Source organism: Musca vetustissima, unplaced genomic scaffold, assembly GCF_032173495.1.
Source record: "Musca vetustissima isolate MV318-11 ecotype Yass unplaced genomic scaffold, APGP_CSIRO_Mvet_v1 utg12465, whole genome shotgun sequence".
In the NCBI taxonomy this organism is placed as follows: Eukaryota; Metazoa; Arthropoda; class Insecta; order Diptera; family Muscidae; genus Musca; species Musca vetustissima.
The window spans coordinates 31,382-54,554 of record NW_026876202.1 but is presented as its reverse complement, the minus strand read 5'-3'; the positions used below and the strand labels follow the sequence as shown (position 1 = coordinate 54,554).

The 23,173-nt window shown below is 36.8% G+C and overlaps 2 protein-coding genes across 2 annotated transcripts; both read right to left on the bottom strand.

Annotated features, from left to right (window-relative positions):
* Positions 1-2,432: 2,432 nt before the first annotated feature.
* Positions 2,433-5,678, bottom strand: LOC133338737 (protein anon-37Cs). The gene is made up of 2 exons (XM_061546859.1): positions 5,671-5,678; positions 2,433-3,906 (listed from the first exon to the last, which is right to left on the bottom strand). The coding sequence occupies exons 1-2, from the start codon at positions 5,676-5,678 to the stop codon at positions 2,433-2,435; spliced, it is 1,482 nt and encodes a 493-aa protein (XP_061402843.1).
* Positions 5,679-10,687: 5,009 nt separating this feature from the next.
* On the bottom strand, positions 10,688-18,264 carry LOC133338736 (3,4-dihydroxyphenylacetaldehyde synthase 2). Its single transcript, XM_061546858.1, has 3 exons — positions 18,182-18,264; positions 17,876-18,110; positions 10,688-11,899 (listed from the first exon to the last, which is right to left on the bottom strand). The coding sequence occupies exons 1-3, from the start codon at positions 18,259-18,261 to the stop codon at positions 10,688-10,690; spliced, it is 1,527 nt and encodes a 508-aa protein (XP_061402842.1). The 5' UTR covers positions 18,262-18,264.
* Positions 18,265-23,173: the final 4,909 nt, after the last annotated feature.

Sequence of the window (23,173 nt, the reverse complement as noted above, 5' to 3'; positions counted from 1 at the left end):
AAATAATTTTAAAAAATCCACGCCTTTGAAAAAATAATTTTAAAAAATCCACGCCTTTGAAAAAATAATTTTAAAAAATCCACGCCTTTGAAAAAATAATTTTAAAAAATCCACGCCTTTGAAAAATAATTTTAAAAATTCCACGCCTTTGAAAAACAATTTTAAAAATTTCACGCTTTTGAAAAATAATTTTGAAATTTCCACGCCTTTGAAAAAATATTTTTAAAAAATCCACGCCTTTGAAAAAATAATTTTAAAAAATCCAGCCTTTGGAAAAATATTTAAAAAAAAATCCAGCCTTTGGAAAAATAATTTTAAAAAATCCACGCCTTTGAAAAAATAATTTTAAAAATCCACGCCTTTGAAAAAATAATTTTAAAAAAAACACGCCTTTGAAAAAATAATTTTAAAAAGTCCATGCCTCTGAAAAATCACTTTTAAAAAGTCCATGCCTCTGAAAAATCACTTTTGAAAAATCCCCGCCTTTGAAAAAATATTTAAAAAAACCACGTCTTTGGAAAAATATTTTAAAGAAATTCACGCCTTGAAAAAATAATTTTAAAAAATCCACGCCTTGAAAAAATAATTTTAAAAAATCCACGTCTTTGGAAAAATATTTTAAAGAAATTCACGCCTTGAAAAAATAATTTTAAAAAATCCACGCCTTGAAAAAATAATTTTAAAAAATCCACGCCTTTGAAAAAATAACTTTAAAAAATCCACGCCTTTGAAAAAATAATTTCAAAAAATCCACGCCTTTGAAAAAATAATTTCAAAAAATCCACGCCTTTGAAAAAATAATTTTAAAATAAACCACGCCTTGAAAAAATAATTTTAAACAATCCACGCCTTTGAAAAAATAATTTTAAAAAATCCACGCCTTTGAAAAAATAATTTTAAAAAATCCACGCCTTTGAAAAAATAATTTTAAAAAATCCACGCCTTTGAAAAAATAATTTTAAAATAAACCACGCCTTGAAAAAATAATTTTAAACAATCCACGCCTTTGAAAAAATAATTTTAAACAATCCACGCCTTTGAAAAAATAATTTTAAAAAATCCACGCTTTGAAAAAATAATTTTAAAAAATCCACGCCTGTGAAAAAATAATTTTAAAAAATCCACGCCTTTGAAAAAATAATTTTAAAAAATCCACGCCTTTGAAAAAATAATTTTAAAAAATCCACGCCTTTGAAAAATAATTTTAAAAATTCCACGCCTTTGAAAAACAATTTTAAAAATTTCACGCTTTTGAAAAATAATTTTGAAATTTCCACGCCTTTGAAAAAATATTTTTAAAAAATCCACGCCTTTGAAAAAATAATTTTAAAAAATCCAGCCTTTGGAAAAATATTTAAAAAAAAAATCCAGCCTTTGGAAAAATAATTTTAAAAAATCCACGCCTTTGAAAAAATAATTTTAAAAATCCACGCCTTTGAAAAAATAATTTAAAAAAAAAACACGCCTTTGAAAAAATAATTTTAAAAAGTCCATGCCTCTGAAAAATCACTTTTAAAAAGTCCATGCCTCTGAAAAATCACTTTTGAAAAATCCCCGCCTTTGAAAAAATATTTAAAAAAACCACGTCTTTGGAAAAATATTTTAAAGAAATTCACGCCTTTGAAAAAATAATTTTAAAAAATCCACGCCTTTGAAAAAATAATTCTAAAAAATCCACGCCTTTGAAAAAATAATTTAAAAAAACCACGCCTTTGAAAAAATAATTTTAAAAAATCCACGCCTTTGAAAAAATAATTTTAAAAAATCCACGCCTTTGAAAAAATAATTTTAAAAAATCCACGCCTTTGAAAAAATAATTTTAAAAAATCCACGCCTTTGAAAAAATAATTTAAAAAAACCACGCCTTTGAAAAAATAATTTTAAAAAATCCACGCCTTTGAAAAAATAATTTTAAAAAATCCACGCCTTTGAAAAAATAATTTTAAAAAATCCACGCTTTGGATAGTCCTTGAAAAATATTTTTAAAAAAATCCACGCCTTTGAAAAAATAATTTTAAAAAATCCACGCCTTTGAAAAAATAATTTTAAAAAATCCACGCCTTTAAAAAATATTTTTAAAAAATCCACGCCTTAAAAAAATATTTTTAAAAAATCCACGCCTTGAAAAGATTTTTTTTAAAAAATCCACGCCTTTGAAATAATAATTTTAAAAAATCCACGCCTTTGAAAAAATAATTTTAAAATAAATCCAGCCTTTGGAAAAATAATTTTAAAAAATCCACGCCTTTGAAAAAATAATTTTAAAAAATCCACGTCTTGAAAAAATATTTTTAAATAAAATAGCCATTTTTATTTAAAATTTAATTTTTAGTTAATAATTTATTCGTCCGCAATAATTTAAAAATTTAAATAAATTAATTTATTAATAATATTTTGGTATATCCTTATCCAAAAAATAAAATAAAATTTTACTACTTCTTATAGTAATCGATAATACGTTGAGCCTCTCGTATACCACTCATCCGGGCCCCATCCACCGTACCAAACCCATTCAGAATTGTAGCATCCCCGGCAAAAAGTAAACTTGGCGCTGTCATACCCAATGGCTGTGATAGCGTCTGAATATCCTGAGCACTACTGTTGGTAGAGAAATAGGGTCGTCCACCTAAATAGCAAGCACTACTGCTCCAATTTGACCTCAACACTTCCTCGGGATAGGGAATCTTTGGATTTTTTAAACACAGCCTTAGCAGTTTGGTTATTTCATCGATGACCTCAGTGTCGGGTAATTTTTCAATTTCATCATAGTACGCCCCGCCGATGGCAATTTCCAAAACATGATTGCTGCTGGGTGCCTTTGCAATTTCCACCACCTGTTTGGTCCAATGGCGATCCTGCAAATGTTCCTCTGACGACCACAGGGGTCGCAGATTCGCCACAAACCATGAGGGTAATGGGTTTTTATATTCGAAATAAATTTTCACCGGACTGCCGAAACCTAAATTTTTAATGGCATTTAGTTTTTCAGCCGGCAGAGGGGGTTTAAACATCACTCCGGCAAATGTTTTCAACACCCCTAGGGGTACGGTGCAGATAATGTGATCTGCATTGATTGCCGAACCATCCAGGCAATTGACCGCTTTCTTGGCCTCCCCTCTATCCATGGGACCACTTAACCATTTAATCTCCCCCACTGGCCGGCCTATCAGCAGGTTTTCACTATCAATATCCACGATGACATCTTCCAGTATGCTATTCATTCCGGTGGGTATGTAAATCGGATAGGCAAATTGATTTTTAAATTTAATCAACTGTTCAATATTTAAATACTCCAGATTGCAACCCAATTTGCCACCGAAATCCTTCATCAAAGCATTGAAAATATCCGCCACCAGATGGCGTTCCTTTTCTTTGAACATCGAATTAATGAGCTTCGTACTTTCCGCCTGGAAATAGCTATAGACATTATCCAACTCATGTAAATTGCCCTTGGCATAACGATTCTTCAACTCCACTCCTGCACACAGCTTCTTAAAAAAGATATCCACCATTTCCGGTAGATGCCGATTAATTTTATTGCCTTTGGTATTAATGTAGAGAGTCTCCTCTTTCTGTTGAATTTTCTTGGTTAACCCGGATCGCTGCTGCAACAATTCATAAACACTATTATGGGAGGCGTCAATTGTTATCCACTTCGCCCCCAGCTCACAGAAGGCATCACCAAAATGTTGCGAATTAATACGGCCACCATAACGATCGGTGGCCTCCAGGACTATGGTACGCTTAAAGCCATTCTTAATGAGATGATTTGCGGCCGATAGGCCCGCTAACCCAGCTCCAATTATCACAGTTTGTATATCGTTCACGGACTTCCGTGTAGCATCATGGGGGATTTCGGTTTTAAGTGTGGTGGCATTGAAAATTTTCCGACGGGCATTTTTGAAACTGGAAAGAAAGGGAAGAGAACAAAGGATCATCAATCAAAAATATTTTTCAAGGACCTACAGGTGCGGATTTTTAAAAATATTTTTAGGGGACCTATACAAGGCGTGGATTGTTTAAAGAATATTTTTTCTAAGAACCTATAGGCGTGGTTTCATTAAAGGATATTTTTTCTAAGTACCGACAGGCGTGCTTTCTTTAATGAATATTTTTTCTAAGGACCTACAGGCGTGGTTTCTTCAAAGGATATTTTTTCCTAATGACCTACAGGCGTGGTTTCTTTAAAGAATATTTTTTTCTAGAATTTTTTTTCTAAGGAACCGCTGTAGTGGGTTATTTAAAGAATATTTTTTCTTAGGAACTACAGGCGTGGTTTCATTAAAGAATATTGTTTCTATGGACCTACAGGCGTGGTTTCTTTAAAGAAAATTGTTTCTAAGGACCTACAGGCGTGGTTTCTTTAAAGAATATTTTTTCTAAGGACCTACAGGCGTGGTTTCATTAAAGGATTTTTTTCTAAGGACCTACAGGCGTGGTTTCATTAAAGGAATTTTTTCTAAGGACCTACAGGCGTGGTTTCATTAAAGGAATTTTTTCATGGACCTACAGGCGTGGTTTCTTTAAAGGATATTTTTGTAAGGATCTACAGGCTTGGCTTCCTGAAAGAATATTTTTTTCTAAGGACCTGCAGGCTTGGTTTCCTGAAAGAAATTTTTTCTATGGATCTACAGGCTTGGTTTCCTGAAAGAAAATTTTTCTAAGGATCTAAAGGCTTGGTTTCATGAAAGAATATTTTTTTCGAAGGACCTACAGGCGTTGTTTCTTAAAAGAATATTTTTTCGAAGGACCTACAGGCGTTGTTTCTTTAAATAATATTTTTTTAAGACTTATATTGGGATTCTCTTCAGCTCTTCAGTCTATAGTGAGATTTCTCTGTGACTTCAGTTTGTCATGAAGAGACTCCATCCGGATCGCCTATAGGGGCTCCCTTCATATCGCCTATATAGGCTCCCTTTAGCTCGCCTATAGACTCTCCATTAAGCCCGCGTGTAGGGCTCAGGTAGTCTATAGAGGATCCACTCAGCACGCCTATAGAGGATCCATTCAGATCGGCTATACTGACTCTTTTTAAATTACTTCCTTTTATTAATTATAGAGCCTCCCTTTACGTTCGCATATAAAGGCTTCTTTCAGCTGGTCAACCGAATCTTCCTTTAGGTGGCCTATAGAGACTTCCTTCAACTTGTTTTTACAGTCTCCCTTTAGCTAGCCTATAGGGACTCATTCAGCTCGCCTATAGAGGATCAATTTAGATCGTCTATAGAGACTCCTTTTAGATGGCCTATAGAGGCCTTTAAATACCCTTTGAGCTGATTTTTAGGACTTCCTTCCTTCAGATTGCCTATAAAGTTTCTTCTAAAAGGATCCACATATTTTCCCTTCAGCTCTTTTTATTTATTATTCAATGAATTGGATATATTTTGAATAACTGGTTGAACCCACGACTTTTGAATACTTCAGTTGACATATTTCCTGCCAATTTCCAAGTCTGCTATTGGTATTCTTCAAGGTGACCTATAGATTAAAGTTCCCATTATTAGCATATTGTTTTATGAAACCCTCTAAACCCTTCTTCGTCATACCCTCAAAAATATAACGAAATTATTTTTTTATATCCGTTTCCTATTTCTTCCAAAAAAATACAACAAAAACAAGAACATTTTTTCGTCAGTTTTTCATTGCAAACAAAATGCCCATCAAACTTACCATTGCATGGCAGGTGCGAACTGTTAATTTCCTTTAATTACTCACAAGAGATCCGCAAATTTTTCCTATAAGTAATTAATGTCTAGAATTCCAAATCGTAGCCACAAGAAAATTTAATCACGAAAAATTTTGTTGTATATTTTTGTTTATTTACGTCAAGTTTTTTGTTTCTGTTTGTGTTATAAAAATAAATATATCGATTAATGACTAATCGATTTTCTCAACAATGTGAAGACAGCTGAGTGGCCTCAGCTGTTCTGTTATACCAGTTTATGTACATTGTCGAACAGTTTGAAAAGCATGTGGTAGTTTTGCTTAATACAACCAGAGGTCGCTAGTGATGACATGGAGTAAATTTATTTAATACACGAACCAAATCTAATGGACGAACCCAATTCTTTGATTTGCTTTGTACCAATAGAGGGCGACTCCATAGGTGGATGTTTTTAAAGGAAATAAATAATAATTTTATTTATTATTATGGAAAATAATTAAAATCGTTTAAAATCAATGGCTCCGTGAACTAGATTATCTAAATCTATACCAAACAATGAACGATCGGAAGGAACTAGGTCCAGTATTTTAGTTCATATTCATTATTTTTGAACAGGTGGACAGTTCTATTTGATGCAACCGTTCATCTGAAGGTACTATGGAACATTGTATTTTAAATCACCTGCTTCAAATTTGAAACCACATCTGAGTGCATATTCCGGTATTACTGGCATTACGTACTAGTCAAAAAATTTAAAATACACTTCTCATTCACTGAAAATATCCGTAGGGATTTTTTTCTTCATCTTCGAACTTTTACAGTTTCAAGGTACAGATTTGAGGCCATTTCTTTGCCGCAGTATCTTCCTGACCCAACATTTGTTATTATTGGCTTACAAATTTATCGGGTTTGAACAATTATGCGGACATTTTTCCACACTATTAATACTGATCCATGCAATTCGAGTGCTCGTATATTACATCTACAAATTATACAATATAAACATATTGCTTAAGAACTATGTATGCTAATACACATAACGGAACTTAGACATACAGTGAACTCTCGAAATTATGAACACTCTGACATTAAAGTATTGAACAAATCAGGGAATTAGAGTTCAATAAATATTTACTTATTGTGAATAAATTCGAAAATGTAAACAACCCCGACATTAATTAGTTCACATTATCGAGAGTTCACTGTATATGCAGTTCATCCACTCCATTTTGGGATTTATAATGTCCCGGTTCCTCCATAATCCTATTGAAGTAGATGGACAAAAGGACATCCTCCTCTATAACAAGGTCATTCCACACTACAACCACCTTCCCTTTGGTATATTTTCCCCTTCTAGCGCAACGTAGATCGATGCAGTTGTATACCTCACATTAATATCTTTTCCTCTTTATAATTCTATGTTCGGCAATTAAAATTGCATCCTCAGGAAATACCACGTTAACGAAACGTGATACACATTAAAGCCGGTACCGGTTTGCGGTATAAAATAATTTATTCCGAAATTTATAAATAAAAAAAAATATTCAATTCACATTGAAGATCTTAACCGCAAAATCGCAAACAAAGACTACACCAATATAAGTTGTGAATGGTAAGGACAAGCCCTGGTGATGTCCAGACTTCTTTCCAAAGATATTAACATCTAAAAACAAACATGATGTTTTATAACACCTTGTAACCCCCAAGTATATTTTTGGAAATCATACGTTAAACATTTTCACAATGGACTTATTGGCACACATATTTTATGGCGTGTGCCAGAAAAGCTCTCTTTTTACGTATCTCAAGAAGATGTTACCGGTTATTAATACAATGATTATATATAACCGAAAGAGAAGTAATAAGCAACACGCTTAAAATGCCGGTATGCTTTAAAATCTCGATATATTTATATCCAAAAACACCGACGACCACAAAGTTACCGAGTAAAACACATAACTTGTGGGAAAATTAAAAAAAGTTATTCTTATATTAGATTGTTGAGAGGGACTCGCATTTGGAACGAATGTGTTTTTTAACGTTGGGTGCCAAAAACAATCGTTAAACATTAATGCAATTTTTATTATTATTATTTGTATTTTATTATCATGTATTGGATCCAACTTTTTCTAATTAAAAATTAAGGACACATGAGAGCTAACCCACGTAAATTTAGACTTTGCTTTGGGTTCATTATTACTGATCAAATAGTCCTTTGGAAAAAAAATACTATATATTCTACGTTTGCGGGACGCATAGTTTTTGGAAAAAAATATTCTTTAAAAAAAACCAAATTTGCGGACCAGAACCTTCCTGACACGCTAAGGTGGGAGAGTCTTATCCACCATATGATACTTAGCATCATTTGTGTTTAAGAAATTACACGGCTAGAAGGACCACTGTTTGAAGAGCGCACTGATGAGATGTTAAATCGCTTCTGATTGTATTAAAAATATAAATTCACTTAAGTGCTAGACGATCATAGAAATCTTAGGGTATCTTATTCTGTGCACTTATCACTAGAACTATTGGCTTGTCCCTTGCTGAGCGCATTATCAGTTGGATTGCCTTTATTATTGATGCACCCAGAAGCTCACACAAGAATTATCACTTACACGCACTCATCTATGGAAATATATTTATGTTAGGCACTTAAATAGTTTATGATCCACACTGCGTAAATTATGTTCGTATTTTTATGATCAATTTGTTCCTGAAGCACCCGAGAAGGTATTGGAACGACAGCATATTACTATGCTGACGTTAGGGAAGGATCTACGTCTTCTCATGAAGATGGTCCACCGGTGTCACGAGGAGGCAACCTGTTGCTGTTCTCATGGCGGCGTTCTGACAAGTCTGAATATTTCTCCATTGCACAGTACTAGTATTCGCAGGTCACACTGGTACCACATAGCTAGCCAGAGCCGCTTTGTAAGTTCTTCACATTAATTTACCGAATTGAGTGACGAGCTTAAAAAATTTCCAGGCGCATCGGTGTTGTGTGCAGTTTTTCCAATTTGAAAGACAATGTTTCGATATGTTATCTTCCACTTGATCTTTCCATCAAATTTGTGCCCCAATCTTTATGCCATTAATAGGTACTCTTTCGTATGTCTGCGGAATCCTGAGAGAGTAGTTTTCATGTTCCCCTGTTGGTCCGAGTCTACTAGACGTCATGCGCGTTAATACAATCAGCTTGGTATTTTCGCCGTTTATTGTCAGTCACACTTTTCCATTCGTTCAAAGGTAGCTCTTACACCTCGCAAATGTTCGACACATCATGTCGATGTCATGAGCGTAGGCGAGTAACGTATGCGGCATGGTGTACCAAGTGCCATTTCTGTTCACCTTTTCATCTCGAATGGATTTTCCCAGCAGAAAATTAAATAGGTCAAAGATAAACTGTGACATTGAACGGTATTGAAAAGCCTCCGAGAGGTCCTTTACGACTGTTAAATCTGCAGACAACCGCAGCTCGTCTGTACTATAAATAAATGTACCATGGTGCTCCCGACCGTTCTTCATGAGTGGTTGTAAGGCACCGATTTTATTGTAAAATAATTATTCTTAGGTACTATTTAAACTATTCTAGCTTAGCCTAGGTGTTTGAAATACCTAATACGTATCAATAAACCATTTGTTCTAATAATAGAATTTGATTTGTGGGGAATTTTCGCATTGTGTGCTTCTTATCAGCATTACGTCTGGGATTTTAAAATCTTATCTTAAAACACTCCAGCGATCAAATCTTCTGTAATATAAAATTCTGTTCAAATTATTTTGAATATGCAGGTGACTGGCAAGAGGACATTTCTTTTTCAAATCATTTTGCACACCGACTTTGTGCCACTTCGACCTTCCGCAGAGCCGTATTAATTTCGCTGGAATGCCGAACGCAGACTAGGCTTTAAACGCCTTGAGCAGGGATATGGATGTCGAATGCGGCTTTATAGTAAACGAATAGATGGAGTGTATCGATGTGTTTTTCGTGGGCCCCTTCTAGGATTTTCCAATGTGAAAATTGGCAGGTCCAATAATGTCATTGAATATTGGCTTTAGTCGTTTACATAGCACGCTGGATAGCACTTCATATGCGTCGTGTCTTTTTTTTTTACTGCACGGGAAACAGAATGCAGAGGTTTGTACTTATCAGTTGGTGCATGATCCTGATCAGCATCTAACCACTGGTCAGTTCGGCTGGTAACCCATTGGCATCTACTGCTTTATAATTCTTCAGCCGATTAATTGCTATTCTGACCTCATAGTGGTGGCCAACAGATGCTACTATGGTCTGAGTAAGCAATTCAAAAACAAGGCCACCTCTCGCCGGACCAAACTCACACTCTACGAGACACTGATACTACCCGTGCTGGTGTATGAATCTGAAGCACGGAGAAAGATTCTCCGAAAGATTTACGGGCCGATCTGCGTCGACAGAATTTTGTATTACAGAAGATTTGCTGAGATTTTATAACGCACACTATGGGAAAACTCTCCACAGGTCTAATAGTGGCATAGTTAGACGTATCGAGCTGCAGCGACGGTGGCTATCATTTTGTGAGAAGGCATATACAAGTGAACCAACGGATGGATCACGCAGAATGGGAAGGTCATGAACTCGATGGAAATACCAAGTGGAAGACAACATCTTGAAACATGCTATTTCAAATTGGAAGAGCGGCTCACAAGACCGACGCGTCTGGAAATCTTTTTTAAGCTCGATTTATGAAACAAATGTTCTGCCTCAAGCCAACTAAGTAAGTAAGACCTCATATTGGCTAGGTGCTATAGAATCTATACAGTCATCACTTATTTATTCTAGGTTTGGAAAATGCTCCTTCAAGATCCTCAACACGCCTATAAGTACCATAGACAAATATTTACTTTATAATAAAATATTCAATTAACTCGAAGGTGGATTTTTTATTAAATTCTTACATACATATAAATATTAAACACTTAAAAAATAAATTACAAAATAAAAAATATCATGTTTTTCTTAAAGAATAAAAAATCTCCTCCTCACTTCGACTTCTCCGAGTGCGATAAAATCAAATCCTTTGATAATTGTTGACTAATTGAATTAATGTCCGCCTTCAAAGGCGTCGCCTCAATTTCCCTCTCCAACACGACATTCATTTGTTGCTGGATTTCCTGCCAGGCAAAATCAATATCTTCCTCCTTAGGGTCCATGCCGCACACCACAAAACGTAAGAAATGTTGATCACGATATTTTGCCTGGATCATATAGATCTTCTTACGTTCGGTGATAAGACTCAGCAAGTCTGTAGTCCTCTTATTATCACCCTTTGGGCGGAAACAAACTAAACCCAAACAACGTTTGGTAACCATTTCAAATCGTGGATCAGCTAAGAGTTTCTGTTCGAAACGTTCGGCCAGGGCAATGTGTTTGCGGACATTAGCCCTCAGGCCTTCGGCGCCCACAGTGCGGAAAGTAATCCAAACTTTTAGAGCACGGAAACGTCTTCCCAGTGGAATTTGCCAATGGCGGAAATCGGGGATCTGTGTTTGTCCTTCGTATTTGTGTTTCAAATAGATGCGATCAACATTGAAGCTGTCCACCACTTTGTTGGCATCCTTCAGCCACATGGCAGTGCAATCGAAATTTACCATGAGGAATTTGTGCAGATTGAAATTTAGCGAATCCACCAACTCCAAACCATTTCTGAGCTCCGAATATTCATCCAAAGCCAAGGCCGAACCAGCATAGGCAGCATCAACATGTAACCAAACATTGTTGCGATTACAAACCTCCGCCAGGGAGGTAATATCATCGAAAGCACAAGTACCCGTGGTACCCATTGTGGCAATGCATATAATTGGTATCAAACCCTTGGCCTTATCCTCCTCAATGGCCTTCTGCAAAATTTCTCCCTTAAAGATTAAATCATCACCAACTGGTAGGAGACGTAGTGGCACAGCAGCCAATACCCCAGCCTTTTCAACGCAGCTATTACTTTGATCACTCGAATAGGCTATCAATTTTCCACGAATATCACTTTCACTTATCTCGGGATGAGATTCCTTCATTTGCTTGACAGCTTGTTCGCGGGCCGCCATTACAGCTACCAAAATTGCTTCAGAGGCGGAACCTTGTATAACACCACCGCCTGGTCCTTCGGTGCTGTGCAAGAAATGTTCTGGCAGTTTGAGGAATTTGGCCAACCAATCCATGACAACTACTTCGAGTTCGGTGCAGGCCGGGCTGCAGATCTGTAAAATTGGGAATATTGGGAAACATAATATTTCGTTAAAAATATGGACATAATTTTCGAAGTGTATAGATCATAAAATATTTAAGTGCCTAACATAAATATATTTCCATAGATAAGTGTGCGTAAGTGATAATGATTGTGTGAGCTGCTGGGGCGTGTCTGCAGTAAAGGGAATAATGCGCTCAGCAAGTAGTTCTAGTGATAAGTGCTCATAATAAGTGATAGAGTACTTAAGTGAATTTATATTTTCAATAAAATCAGAAGCGATTTAACATCCAATCAGTGTACTTTTCAAACAGTGGTCCTTCGAGCCGAATCTTCTCAAACATATTGAAAAAATATCCCCCAGTTTATCATGGAAATCTTGAAGACGTAAAACGCTTCAGAAGAATGTCATGTTCAAATTACTGCCAATGGGTTATCAGCCGAACTATTCAAGATAGGTGGGCAGATGCTGATCAGGAGCATGCACAGTACAATTTGGCTAGAAGAATGAATGATCGAAACAGCGTCCTGTGTACCGTGCATTAAATAACTTGGCACTGCAAGATAACTTTTACAGGGCCTAGGTATGCAGTTAAAGTTGGATAGAACTTCTCGGAACGAGGGTTCAGACAAAATGGCAGTTTGTCGTGTGACCTATTAAACATACTGCTGGAAAAGTTCAATCGAGATGCAAGGGTGAACAGAAGTGACACTCGGTACAACAACGAATATATGTTTCTAGGCTACGACGATGACATCTACATAATATGTCGAACGTTACGAGCGATAACAGCCAACTTTGAACAATTTGAGAAGCGGTCTGAAAAAGTTATACATACCAACGCGCAAGACTACAGTAGACTCGGAACAACTGTGGAATTTGAAAACAACAGCATTGATGTCAGAAATTTTATTTGTGGCCACATTCGAACAAATTGGGAAGAAGTCTGCCAAAGAGGTTCTGTCAGTAAATGACGAGAAGACCGTAACAACTGTGTCAATGATTTAAACCCCTTGATACCTCTATAAAATGACATCAGTATTGAGATTCGGAAAATGATAGTATTGCCCAACAGATGCTACTATGGTCTAACTAAGCAATTTAGGAACAGGACCTCCTCTCGCCAGACTAAACTCACACACCACAAGACGAAGATACTACCCGTGCTGGTATACTTGCGCAAACATATGAAGCAGCTCATGGAGTATTTGAGAGAAGAAATATCCGATCTGCGTCGACTGAACCACGAGTTATATCATCTATATACGGAGCTGTTGCGACTACAGTGGCTAGGCCATGTTGTGCAAATGGATGAGGATGCCCCAGCTCAAAAGACAGACGAAACCCAGCCAACTGATGGTTAATGCAAAAGGTTAAGGCCACGAATTCGATGGAAATATAAAGCGGAAGTTAAAATATCGAAACGTACCGATATTTTCGGTTTGCTCCTTTTAAAATAAACTAGTTCCCTTTTTGTTCCATCGTTCAATGGTATATGTCACTTAATGCGGGCAATGAACGGAATGAACTAAATGAACGATTGGATAAAAAGGAACCAGGTGAACTGGAACAAAGGTAAACGATTAAATGGAATTAGATGAGCTTAAGCATCGGACATAGTACCGGTCGTTCCTTTTATGGAATAGTCTCTTTGAACTAATTCATTTCGGACACATAGATAGCTGTGGGATCTGCGATTGATAAACCAAATGACATCAGTATTGAAATTCGGAAATGGATAGTATGGGCCAACAGATGCAACTATGCTCGAAGTAAGCAATTTAGGAACAAGACCAATTCTACGAAAGATCTATGTCCCCAAATGAACCATAAGATATGTCATCTGTACACGGTCATGGACATTGTCAAACGTATCTGACTGCAGCGACTACGGCAAAGGCATATAAAAGCGAGCCAACTGATGTTTCACGCAGAAGGGGAAAGCCAATTATTCAATGGGAATATCTCGAAGCAGGCTCTTTTAAATTGAAAAACCTGTACACAAGATCGATGCTCCTGGAAATCTTTTTATGTTCGGCTAATAGAACAAATTTTCTGTCTCGAGCCAACTGATGACTTCTGGTCTAGAGAGGACATGAATACTGACTTATTCATATAATCAGCTAAAGTATTATTGATCATATGTTGGCCTCGATATTTTCCCAAAAGAGGGTCTTAGGTATATTTTATGTAGCGAAGTCGCCAGGCCTTTAATTACTTAGATAAGAGTTCTTTATATCAATTCGAGTTTAGGGGGGTTTTTTTATGAAGAAGTGCATCTCATCATATTAGGAAGTCCTCATGCCATCGTATGGAGAATTCCCGGAATTTCTTGTCTTTTTAATGAAGGTGACAACCACGAAGTCTTCATGCCTTCATATAGAGAATTACAGGGATTTTTTCATACAACAGACTCCAGGTTTTCTTCATTTGCCTGCCGAAGATCACACGTCTTGGCCTTTTCTTATGCAGGCGAAGACCATGAAATCCATATCAACTTTCATTCAAATGGAAATAATGGGGGCTCAACAACATTAACATAACTTCGCCGAGTTATTTGAAACATTTTTTATTTGACATAAATTCGAACCCATTAATTTTGAAAAGAAAATAAAAGAAACAGTTATTATCTAATAGGGCTGGGTGTATACTAAACAAGTGTTATCAAATCTGTTTTGAATAAATTAAGGCATACCAAATGCGAAGAGAAGAACAACAACAAATCAAAATAAAACATAAAAGGTGTGAAAAAAGATAATAAAAATTAAAAAGCCAAACAATCAATCGGTTGTAATTTATTGATGATCATGATGGACCATTTTTTTTAGATGAGGGTTCCAACACTGAGTAAATGAAAACTTGTTTCCCCCTCTGTCCTGAGTGAAAGTGAACCTTAAAGATCTGTGTTTATTTTCTTCTTAATGGCGGTTGTTACTTTTTGTTATTGTAGTTATTTCTTTGGTTTATTACAACAACAAGAATTAATTTTCAAGTTGAAGGTGTGAAGAAAGAGATAAAAGCTACAACAACAATAACGGTGACTAAGTAACAATTTAATGGCAGGGCCGACTTCAAATGGGAAATTTATGGGAACAAAGCAAAGAGGACAGTGTTTATTGTGGACTGTGGAATTTTTTGGTTTATATTTTACTTTAATTTTTTTAAGGATCCACAAGGTGTTGAATATTGTGATTGATTACTTAATTGGCAACACATATATTTTAATTAGAGAACCCTACATTGATAAGTTACAATATAAGTAGTTCTGATTCGTGGTTACTGAATTGAAGAAAATACTCGAAAGTAGTCGTTGAGATTAATCTAGAATAAGACAGATCTAGAATTAGTATAGAATGTATATAAGGAGATCCACACAAGGCGTGGAGTTTAAAAAAAATCCATCAATTGGGCCTTCCGCAAAATGGTCAAATTGATGGAATAGATGAATATACTTGAGGGGGAATTGCAGGAGCTTCAGAAAATGGAGTTTAAAATTGGCGCCGAAAATATTAAATCGGAATATAACCGGTTATCGGTTGTATTCCGATAATTTTAAAAATAAAAAATATACGGAGAGCGTTTAAATCAGAGAAGTGATTTGAGAAAAATATTCCTTGAAGTCGATTATGTAATTGAGCGATGCGACGACGTGAAAGGTGAATTGCCCAAAATGTCAAAAGAGAAAGCGCTAATTGAAATTGAGTCTTTGAAGAGATTGTATATGGAACTCACTCTATTGCTTCCAAAACATGGATGTGTGGTGTTCACTGAAGACATATTTTTCAAATTTAATAGAATGCTCCATATATATTTGGGCATAGAGAAGAAGCTGAAGGAAGTAGTTGAAACCTTTCAATTTTTGGTGCCCCCGGCAAGCCCTCACCGTGTCTCAATAATATTTTGTACAGAGGAGTGCCTTACAAACACTCAAACAAGAACGGTCGGGAGCACCGTGTCGTGTCTTAATTTATTATACAGGCGAGCTGCGGCTGTCTGAATATTATAAATATTTTTGAGTTTTCCCCACCAGTGGTAAGAGACTCAATTGAACCAGCAAAGTCTTGGCTGCAAATACGACATAGTAAAACTTATAAAAAAAATACAACAGCAATTGTGAGTGAGGAACTCAAAAATTGTTAGGTTATCTGTTCTACGAGGTGAACAGTTTTTTATAAAAAAAGGAGTTAGATTTTTCCATAGAGTCTTGGAAAAAAAGACTTGATTAGAAGGAGAGAACGGTTTAATCGAGACGCACAGGAGTTGAACGCCATATGTGTACATATAACGGAGAGAATACCCTTCCGGCCAGAATGTCTACTAAAGGATTAGATTATTCCATAGAGTCTTGAAAAAAAAGACTTGATGAGAAGGAGAGAACGAGAATGGATAGGCGGTTTAATCGAGACGCACAGGAGTTGAACGCCATATGTGTATATTTAACGGAGAGAATACCCTTCTGGCCAGAAGGTCTACTAACGGAATGGGTAAAGATTAAACCAGTTGGCTAAACTGAAGCAACTTGCATCCGAAATCGATGATGAAGGAGTAAATTCAGAACTGGAGCAGGTGACCCAAATTTGTGAATCCATTGTAAAAGAAGAGAGATTGTCTGGAATTCTATTGTCCGATCTACCCCAAGAACTCCAGAACGTATGATTTTGCATTGGAGGAAATATACTACGAAGCCGACTATGTGATTAGCAGATGTGACGACCTGAAAAGTGATTTGCCCAAAAGAAAGCCCTAACCGAGATCAGATCAGGAGGTCAGAAAGTTGATTCCAAAAGTTTCAAATGTGGAGTTTTCTGAAAATATGTTCTTCAAATTGAATCGTCTGGCCGACATATACTCTGATGTAAAAAAGGAGCTGCATAATAAGCTGGAATCTTCCAACGACATTTTGGTGCCCCCGGCAAGCCCTCATTATAGAGGGAATTTACTTACAAAAGGCAATGATGGAGGCAGTCCACAGGAGAAAAAAAACATGAATTAGAAACAGATGACTACGAAAAACAGAAACAAGAAGATATCCCGCAGTTTAAAGTAGCAGAATCAATGGACCCGCTTATGAAAAAGGAAGATAGCGGAATTGATCTTAGAATTTGATCTCCTGAATGAAGAAGAAAATGGTGATGTTGTTCCAATGTGGATGTGGAAGCCAAGGAAGGAAGAAGTGATGTTTGGGGTTAAAAGGGAATGCAGTTCACTAATCCCCAAAGGGAATTTAGTTACAAAAGGCAATGATGGAGACAGTCGACTGGAGAAAAAACTGGAGAATTAGAAACAGATGACTACGAAAAACAGAAACAAGAAGAAATCCTGCAGTTTAAATCTATGGACCCGCTTATGAAAAAGGAAGATACCGGAATTGATCTTAGAAAACAGGATGGTGATGTTGTCCGAATGTGGATGTGGAAGCCAAGGAAGAAGTGATGTTTGGGGTTAAAAGAGAATGCAGTTTACTAATCCCAGATGGTAATTTACATAGGGTTTAAATTTAATCACTTTTCCCGTTTTAGAAAGATGATGGCTATAAGAAGACAGCAAAAACTGTAGTCAAAATGGAAAACAAAGAAGAAAGTATCAAGTCAGTCGAACGTGTGCATTGTCGAGGGAAGAAACCTCCGGCTAACGAAGAGTGGAGAGAGAAATGTCCTAAGAAAAACGATGGCTGGACAATGAAAGCAGTAGATGAAGGTGGAGGAAATTCTAATGGAGGCTCTATTAAAATTGGTCAGCGTGGATTTTTTAAAAGTATTTTTCAAGCATCCTCACAAGGCGTGGATTTTTTAAAAGTATTTTTTCAAGCAGCCACACAAGACGTGTATTGTTATTAACTTCTGTTAATCTTGAAAATAGTTGCATCTATTCCGAACAGGTTTTTTAATGGTTTTAATCTAAGCCAAATTATTTGACACACTTTGTTTGCAGTAATTAATTTGCCCATGGAAATAATTATTAAAATAATTGTGAATTTGTGTTACATACCCAACTAAAGCCAATGACACTGAAACCGTTACACAAAATATCACCCACAATTGAGGGGAATGATGAGGCTGTGGGATAATAGGCATGCATATTCGGTGACTGCCAATGGGTCATGCCGGGCTTAACGACACGATCCATATCCTTTAAGACCGTATGCCAATCTTCACCCGATTCTGGCATATCTTTGGGTAATAAGTCGAAGAGATAACCCGGTTCGACGGAGGGTAAGACATCACTTTGGAAGAAAAAAATACAATAAAAATTTCTTCTTAGGGATCATATTTTTTTTTTCAAGTTCACACTAACCAATCTCTAATGGTTTCCATATAATCGGCAACATAATCGATGGCCGCTTTACCAAATTCTCTAAAGGTTTTTGCATCCATTTTACACTTCGATATATTTTTTCCAAACACTTGTCTTCTTTTTTAAGGTTTTTTTTAATTTTAATTATTATAACACTTCTCTTCTTTGTTTATGTTTTCAGGTAAGCTGTTAACTGTTGAACGTTTTGATTGCAACTACCTGTTATGGGCTGCTGGAGCTCAATATTTATAAGTTCCATTGTGGCCGGTTAGGGAATGAGCGGCATTGCTAGCCAAACTATTTTTGGGTAAGATTTGTTGTTAACATAACAATACTTTCTCTGTGTGTGAGAGAGAGAAATTAAAAATAAATAAACCGAGAGAGAGGTTTATACTGCCCCTTGGTCAAAGACACAGTGGGTTCAAAGGAAATAAAATGTGAAATTTTAAAAAAAAAATATTTTTAAAAAATCCACGCCTTGAAAAAAAATTTTCAAAAAAATCCACGGCCTGAATAAATATTTTTTAAAAAATCCACGCCTTGGAAAATAAAATAAAGTTAGATTTTTCCATACAGTCTTGGAAAAAGACTTGATGAGAAGGAGAGAACGAGAATGGACAGGCGGTTTAATCGAGACGCACAGGAGTTGAACGCCATATGTGCATATTTAACGGAGAGAATACTCTACCGGCCAGAAGGTCTACTAAAGGAATGGGTAAAGATTATTAGAAACAAGTTGGCTGAACTGAAGCAACTTGCATCCGAAATCGATTATGAAGGAGTAAATTCAGAACTGGAGCAGGTGACCCAAATGTGTGAAACCAATGTAAAGGAAGTGAATGGTATCAAGAGAGATTGTCTGGAATTCTATTGTCCGATCTACCCCAAGAACTCCAGAACGTATGATTTTGCATTGGAGGAAATATACAACGAAGCCGATTATGTAATTAGCAGATGTGACGACCTGAAAAGTGAGATCAGAAAGTTGAAAAAATATTTTTAAAAAATCCAAGCCTTGAAATTTTTTTTTAAAAAATCCACGCGCCTTGAAAATTTTTTTTTAAAAAATCCACGCGCCTTGAAAATTTTTTTTTTTAAATAAACCACGCCTTGAAAAAATAATTTTTTAAAAATCAACGGCTTGATGAAATGTTTTGAAAAAAATCCAAGACTTAAAAAAATATTTTGAAAAAAAAATCCACGGCTTAAAAAAATATTTATAAAAAAAAATTCAAAAAATCCACGCCTTGTGTAGAACCCTTGATTTTTTTTGGCATCTAAAGCTCTAGAAAAAATTGAAGAAAATTTTTGTTTCGTCCCACTGTGCCAACAATTATTTTTCAAAAAAAAAAAAAAAAAATAAAATATTCAAAAATTTATATTACAAATGGAAAAGTTTATTTTATCCTGGCCTAATTAATTTTAATATATTAAGAATTAAAATACAGCTCTCATAATAAGCTGACTCTGTAAGATGTATTCGATCGCTGTTCGATCAACCGATCGAACAATCAGATAACCAATAAAAAAAAATCGCATGGCTGAAACATCACGTGGATGGTGAAAAATCGTTGCACGATTTTTCTTTAATTGTAATGGCTACTGATCAGCACATCAGTGGCTATAAATAGAGGGGCAGCATTAGAGGGCGGGGCGATATCTACCCATTTGTTAGTGAGGTACAATTCAGAATGAGGAAGAAATTATGATGATTTTTCTTCGAATTTTAAATGATGAAAAAACCCAATTTAGAATTAAAAATAAAAGATAGCGAACCCATCCTGGGTGACCCCCTCCAATATCCAATTTCTTAACTCACGATGTCATCACCAGATGTTAGGAAAAAAATATTAATTATATCGGTATCGAATATCTCAGCTGTCGTAGGTCGTGTCTCATTCATTCAATTAATTTCAATAATTATTCGATTGAATTTTTCTTACGAGCGTTAAGTAGCCTTCATTAAGTATAGGCATAATATTTAATGCATTCAGAATTGGTTCGAATTAACTATTAATGAACAGATACGTTACGTTAAAGTGATTTATTAACGGCTTGTTATGAAAATTGTAAATTTTATTTTAGTTCGTAATAAGAACAATAAATTTTGATGTAAGAGAACTTTTTTAAAAAAATCCACGCCTTGGCGTAAACTTTGAAAAAATATTTTTTAAAAAAATCCACTCCTTGTGTGTAGAACCCTTAAAAATAATAGGGTGGCATAGGGGATGATAGATACCAATCAACGGCTCTGATTGGCTTTAACATGCCGAAGTCCAGGCTTATATTGGTCCCTCTTTCATCTCAATTGTGGACACTGACCTCCCCGTGGCGTCACCTGGGGTGGCTATTTTCATCACCCGATGAAATAGAGAGCTAATATGTGCCGCGAGTTCACCCATAAGAACTAATAAAAAATGGGTTGAGGCGTCGGGTTAGTTGCCCACACTCGGAAAACCCCTGCTACTATGCAAAAGCAACGAAAAAGAAACCCCCCCCCCCCCCCCCCCCCCCCTTGTAGACTACCCCCGCAAACGAATAAAGGACCACGATCTACGAATCTGCACTTGGAATGTGCGCACGTTGAACAGAATAGGTGCAGTTTTCGCCTTGGCGGATGTACTTAAGAAGTACAAAGCCGATATTATTGCCTTACAGGAAATGCGATGGAAAAGGACTGGTGTAAGTAAATCAGATGATTACGCCCTGTATTAAAGCTGCCATGAAACGAGAAGTGAATTTGGCTGCGGATTTGTGGTTAATAGGAGAATAACAGACCTCGTCTCCAGATTCACTCCAGTAGATAAGCGAATTGCTATAATTCACATAAAAGCGAAGTTCTTCTACATCAGTCTTATTTGCGCCTATGTTCCGACGGAAGACAAGGATGAACAGACCAAAGACATTTTTTACGAGCGCCTAGAAACAGCATACGACCGCTGCCCTGGCCATGATATTAAAATTCTGCTAGGAGATTTTAATGCAAAAATCGGAAGGGAAAATATTTTTGGTTCCACCGCCGGAAAGTTCAGACTCCATGAAGAAACATCCGACAACGGCATGAGGTTGATTAACTTCGCCGCAGCAAAAAAACATGGTAGTTAGCAGCACCAGATTCAAGCATCTTGATATACACAAGCTCTTCTGGATTTCTCCTGATCAAGCAACGAGAAATCAAATCGATCATGTTGTGATAGACGGAAGGCATTCATCCTGTGTATTAGACGTTCGATCGATCCGACGAGTGAATATCGATTCGTACCATTACCTTGTGCCATCCAAGGTATGCACCCGTCTTAATGTAGCAGTAAAGGTGCGATCTAATGTAACACGGAAATTTGACGTCGAAAAGCTGCACACACAACATATAGCAGATGCCTAATCCGCTCAACTTACCCAACTGCTTGACGAAAGCACTTCTTGTCCCGATAATAGTATAGAAGCACAATGGAAAAGAATTGACCATTCCCTACAAACTGCAGCAAAAGCAACACATGGGTACCAAAGACCACCATCAAGAAATCCGTGGTACGATCAGGAGTGTCGTAATGCTACTAATATGAAAAACGTAGCGTATAGGGCAACCCTGCAGACAGTAGCAACGCGTAATGTGATGGAGAATTATCGGGAGAAAAGGAGAGAGGAGAAACGTGTTTTCAGAAAAAAGAAGAAAGAACAAGAAAAACGTGAGTGTGAGCAAATCGAGATGTACAGGAGTCAGATTGAAGTCCGAAAATTCTACCAACGGGTAAAACACCAAACCGAAGGCTTTGGTGCAGGCACATCCTCCTGTAGAGATAAAGAATTAAACCTGCTGACAGATACAGACAGCGTGCTGAGGATGTGGAAGGAGCATTTTGAAAAACTGCTGGTATCACATAGTAGCGGTGAAGAGGATACCCCAGAATCAATAAGAGATGATGGTATAGAGTGTATACCACCTAGCCAAGATGAAGTCAGAATAGCAATCAATCGGCTGAAGAATAATGAAGCAGGAGGAGGCGATGGATTACCAACAGAACTATTCAAGACTGGTGGTCAGATGCTGGTCAGGAGCATGCACCAGCTGATTTGTACAATTTGGCTAGAGGAATGCATGCCCAATGATTGGAACCTCAGCATCCTGTGCCCTGTGCACATAAAAGGAGACAAGACGAAATGTGCCAACTATAGAGGAATAAGTCTCCTTCCCATCGCTTATAAAGTGCTACCCAGCGTGCTGTGTGAACGACTGGAGCCAATGGTCAATGACATTATTGGATGATACCAATGCGGCTTCAGACCTGGCAAATCCACCATTGACCAGATTTTCACTCTGCGCCAAATCCTGGGAAAACACATCGACACATTCCACCTATTCGTCAACTAAAAAGCCGCATTCGACAGCCCTATCCGTTCAGAGGTGTATAAAGCCATGTCTGCGTTTGGCATTCCTGCAAAATTGAACCGGCTATGCAGGATAACTTTAACTGGCACAAGATCAGCAGTTAAAGTCGAAAATGACCTCTCGGAGCCCTTCAATACCGAACGAGGATCCAGACAAGGTGACAGTTGTCGTGTGATTTTTTTAACATCCTGCCGGAAAAGGTCATACGAGTGGCAAATGTGAACAAAAATGGCACTCTGTACACCAAACAACACCAGTTACTCGCCTACGCCGATGACATCGACATAATGGGTCGAACATTGAGAGCGTTAACAGCCACCTTTGAACAAATTGAGAAGGAGTCTGCCAAAGTGGGTCTGGCAGTAAACGGCGAGAAGACCAAGCTGATGGTATCAACGCGCAAGACGTCCAGTAGACTCGGACCAACTGTGGAATATGAGAACTACAGCTTCGAGGTAGCCAAAGATTTTATATACCTTGGCACCGCCATAAACAAAACGAATGACATCAGTTTTGAAATTCGGAGAAGGATAGTGATGGCAAACAGATGCTACTATGATCTGAGCAAACAACTCAAAACCGAGGCCACATCCCGCCAGACCAAA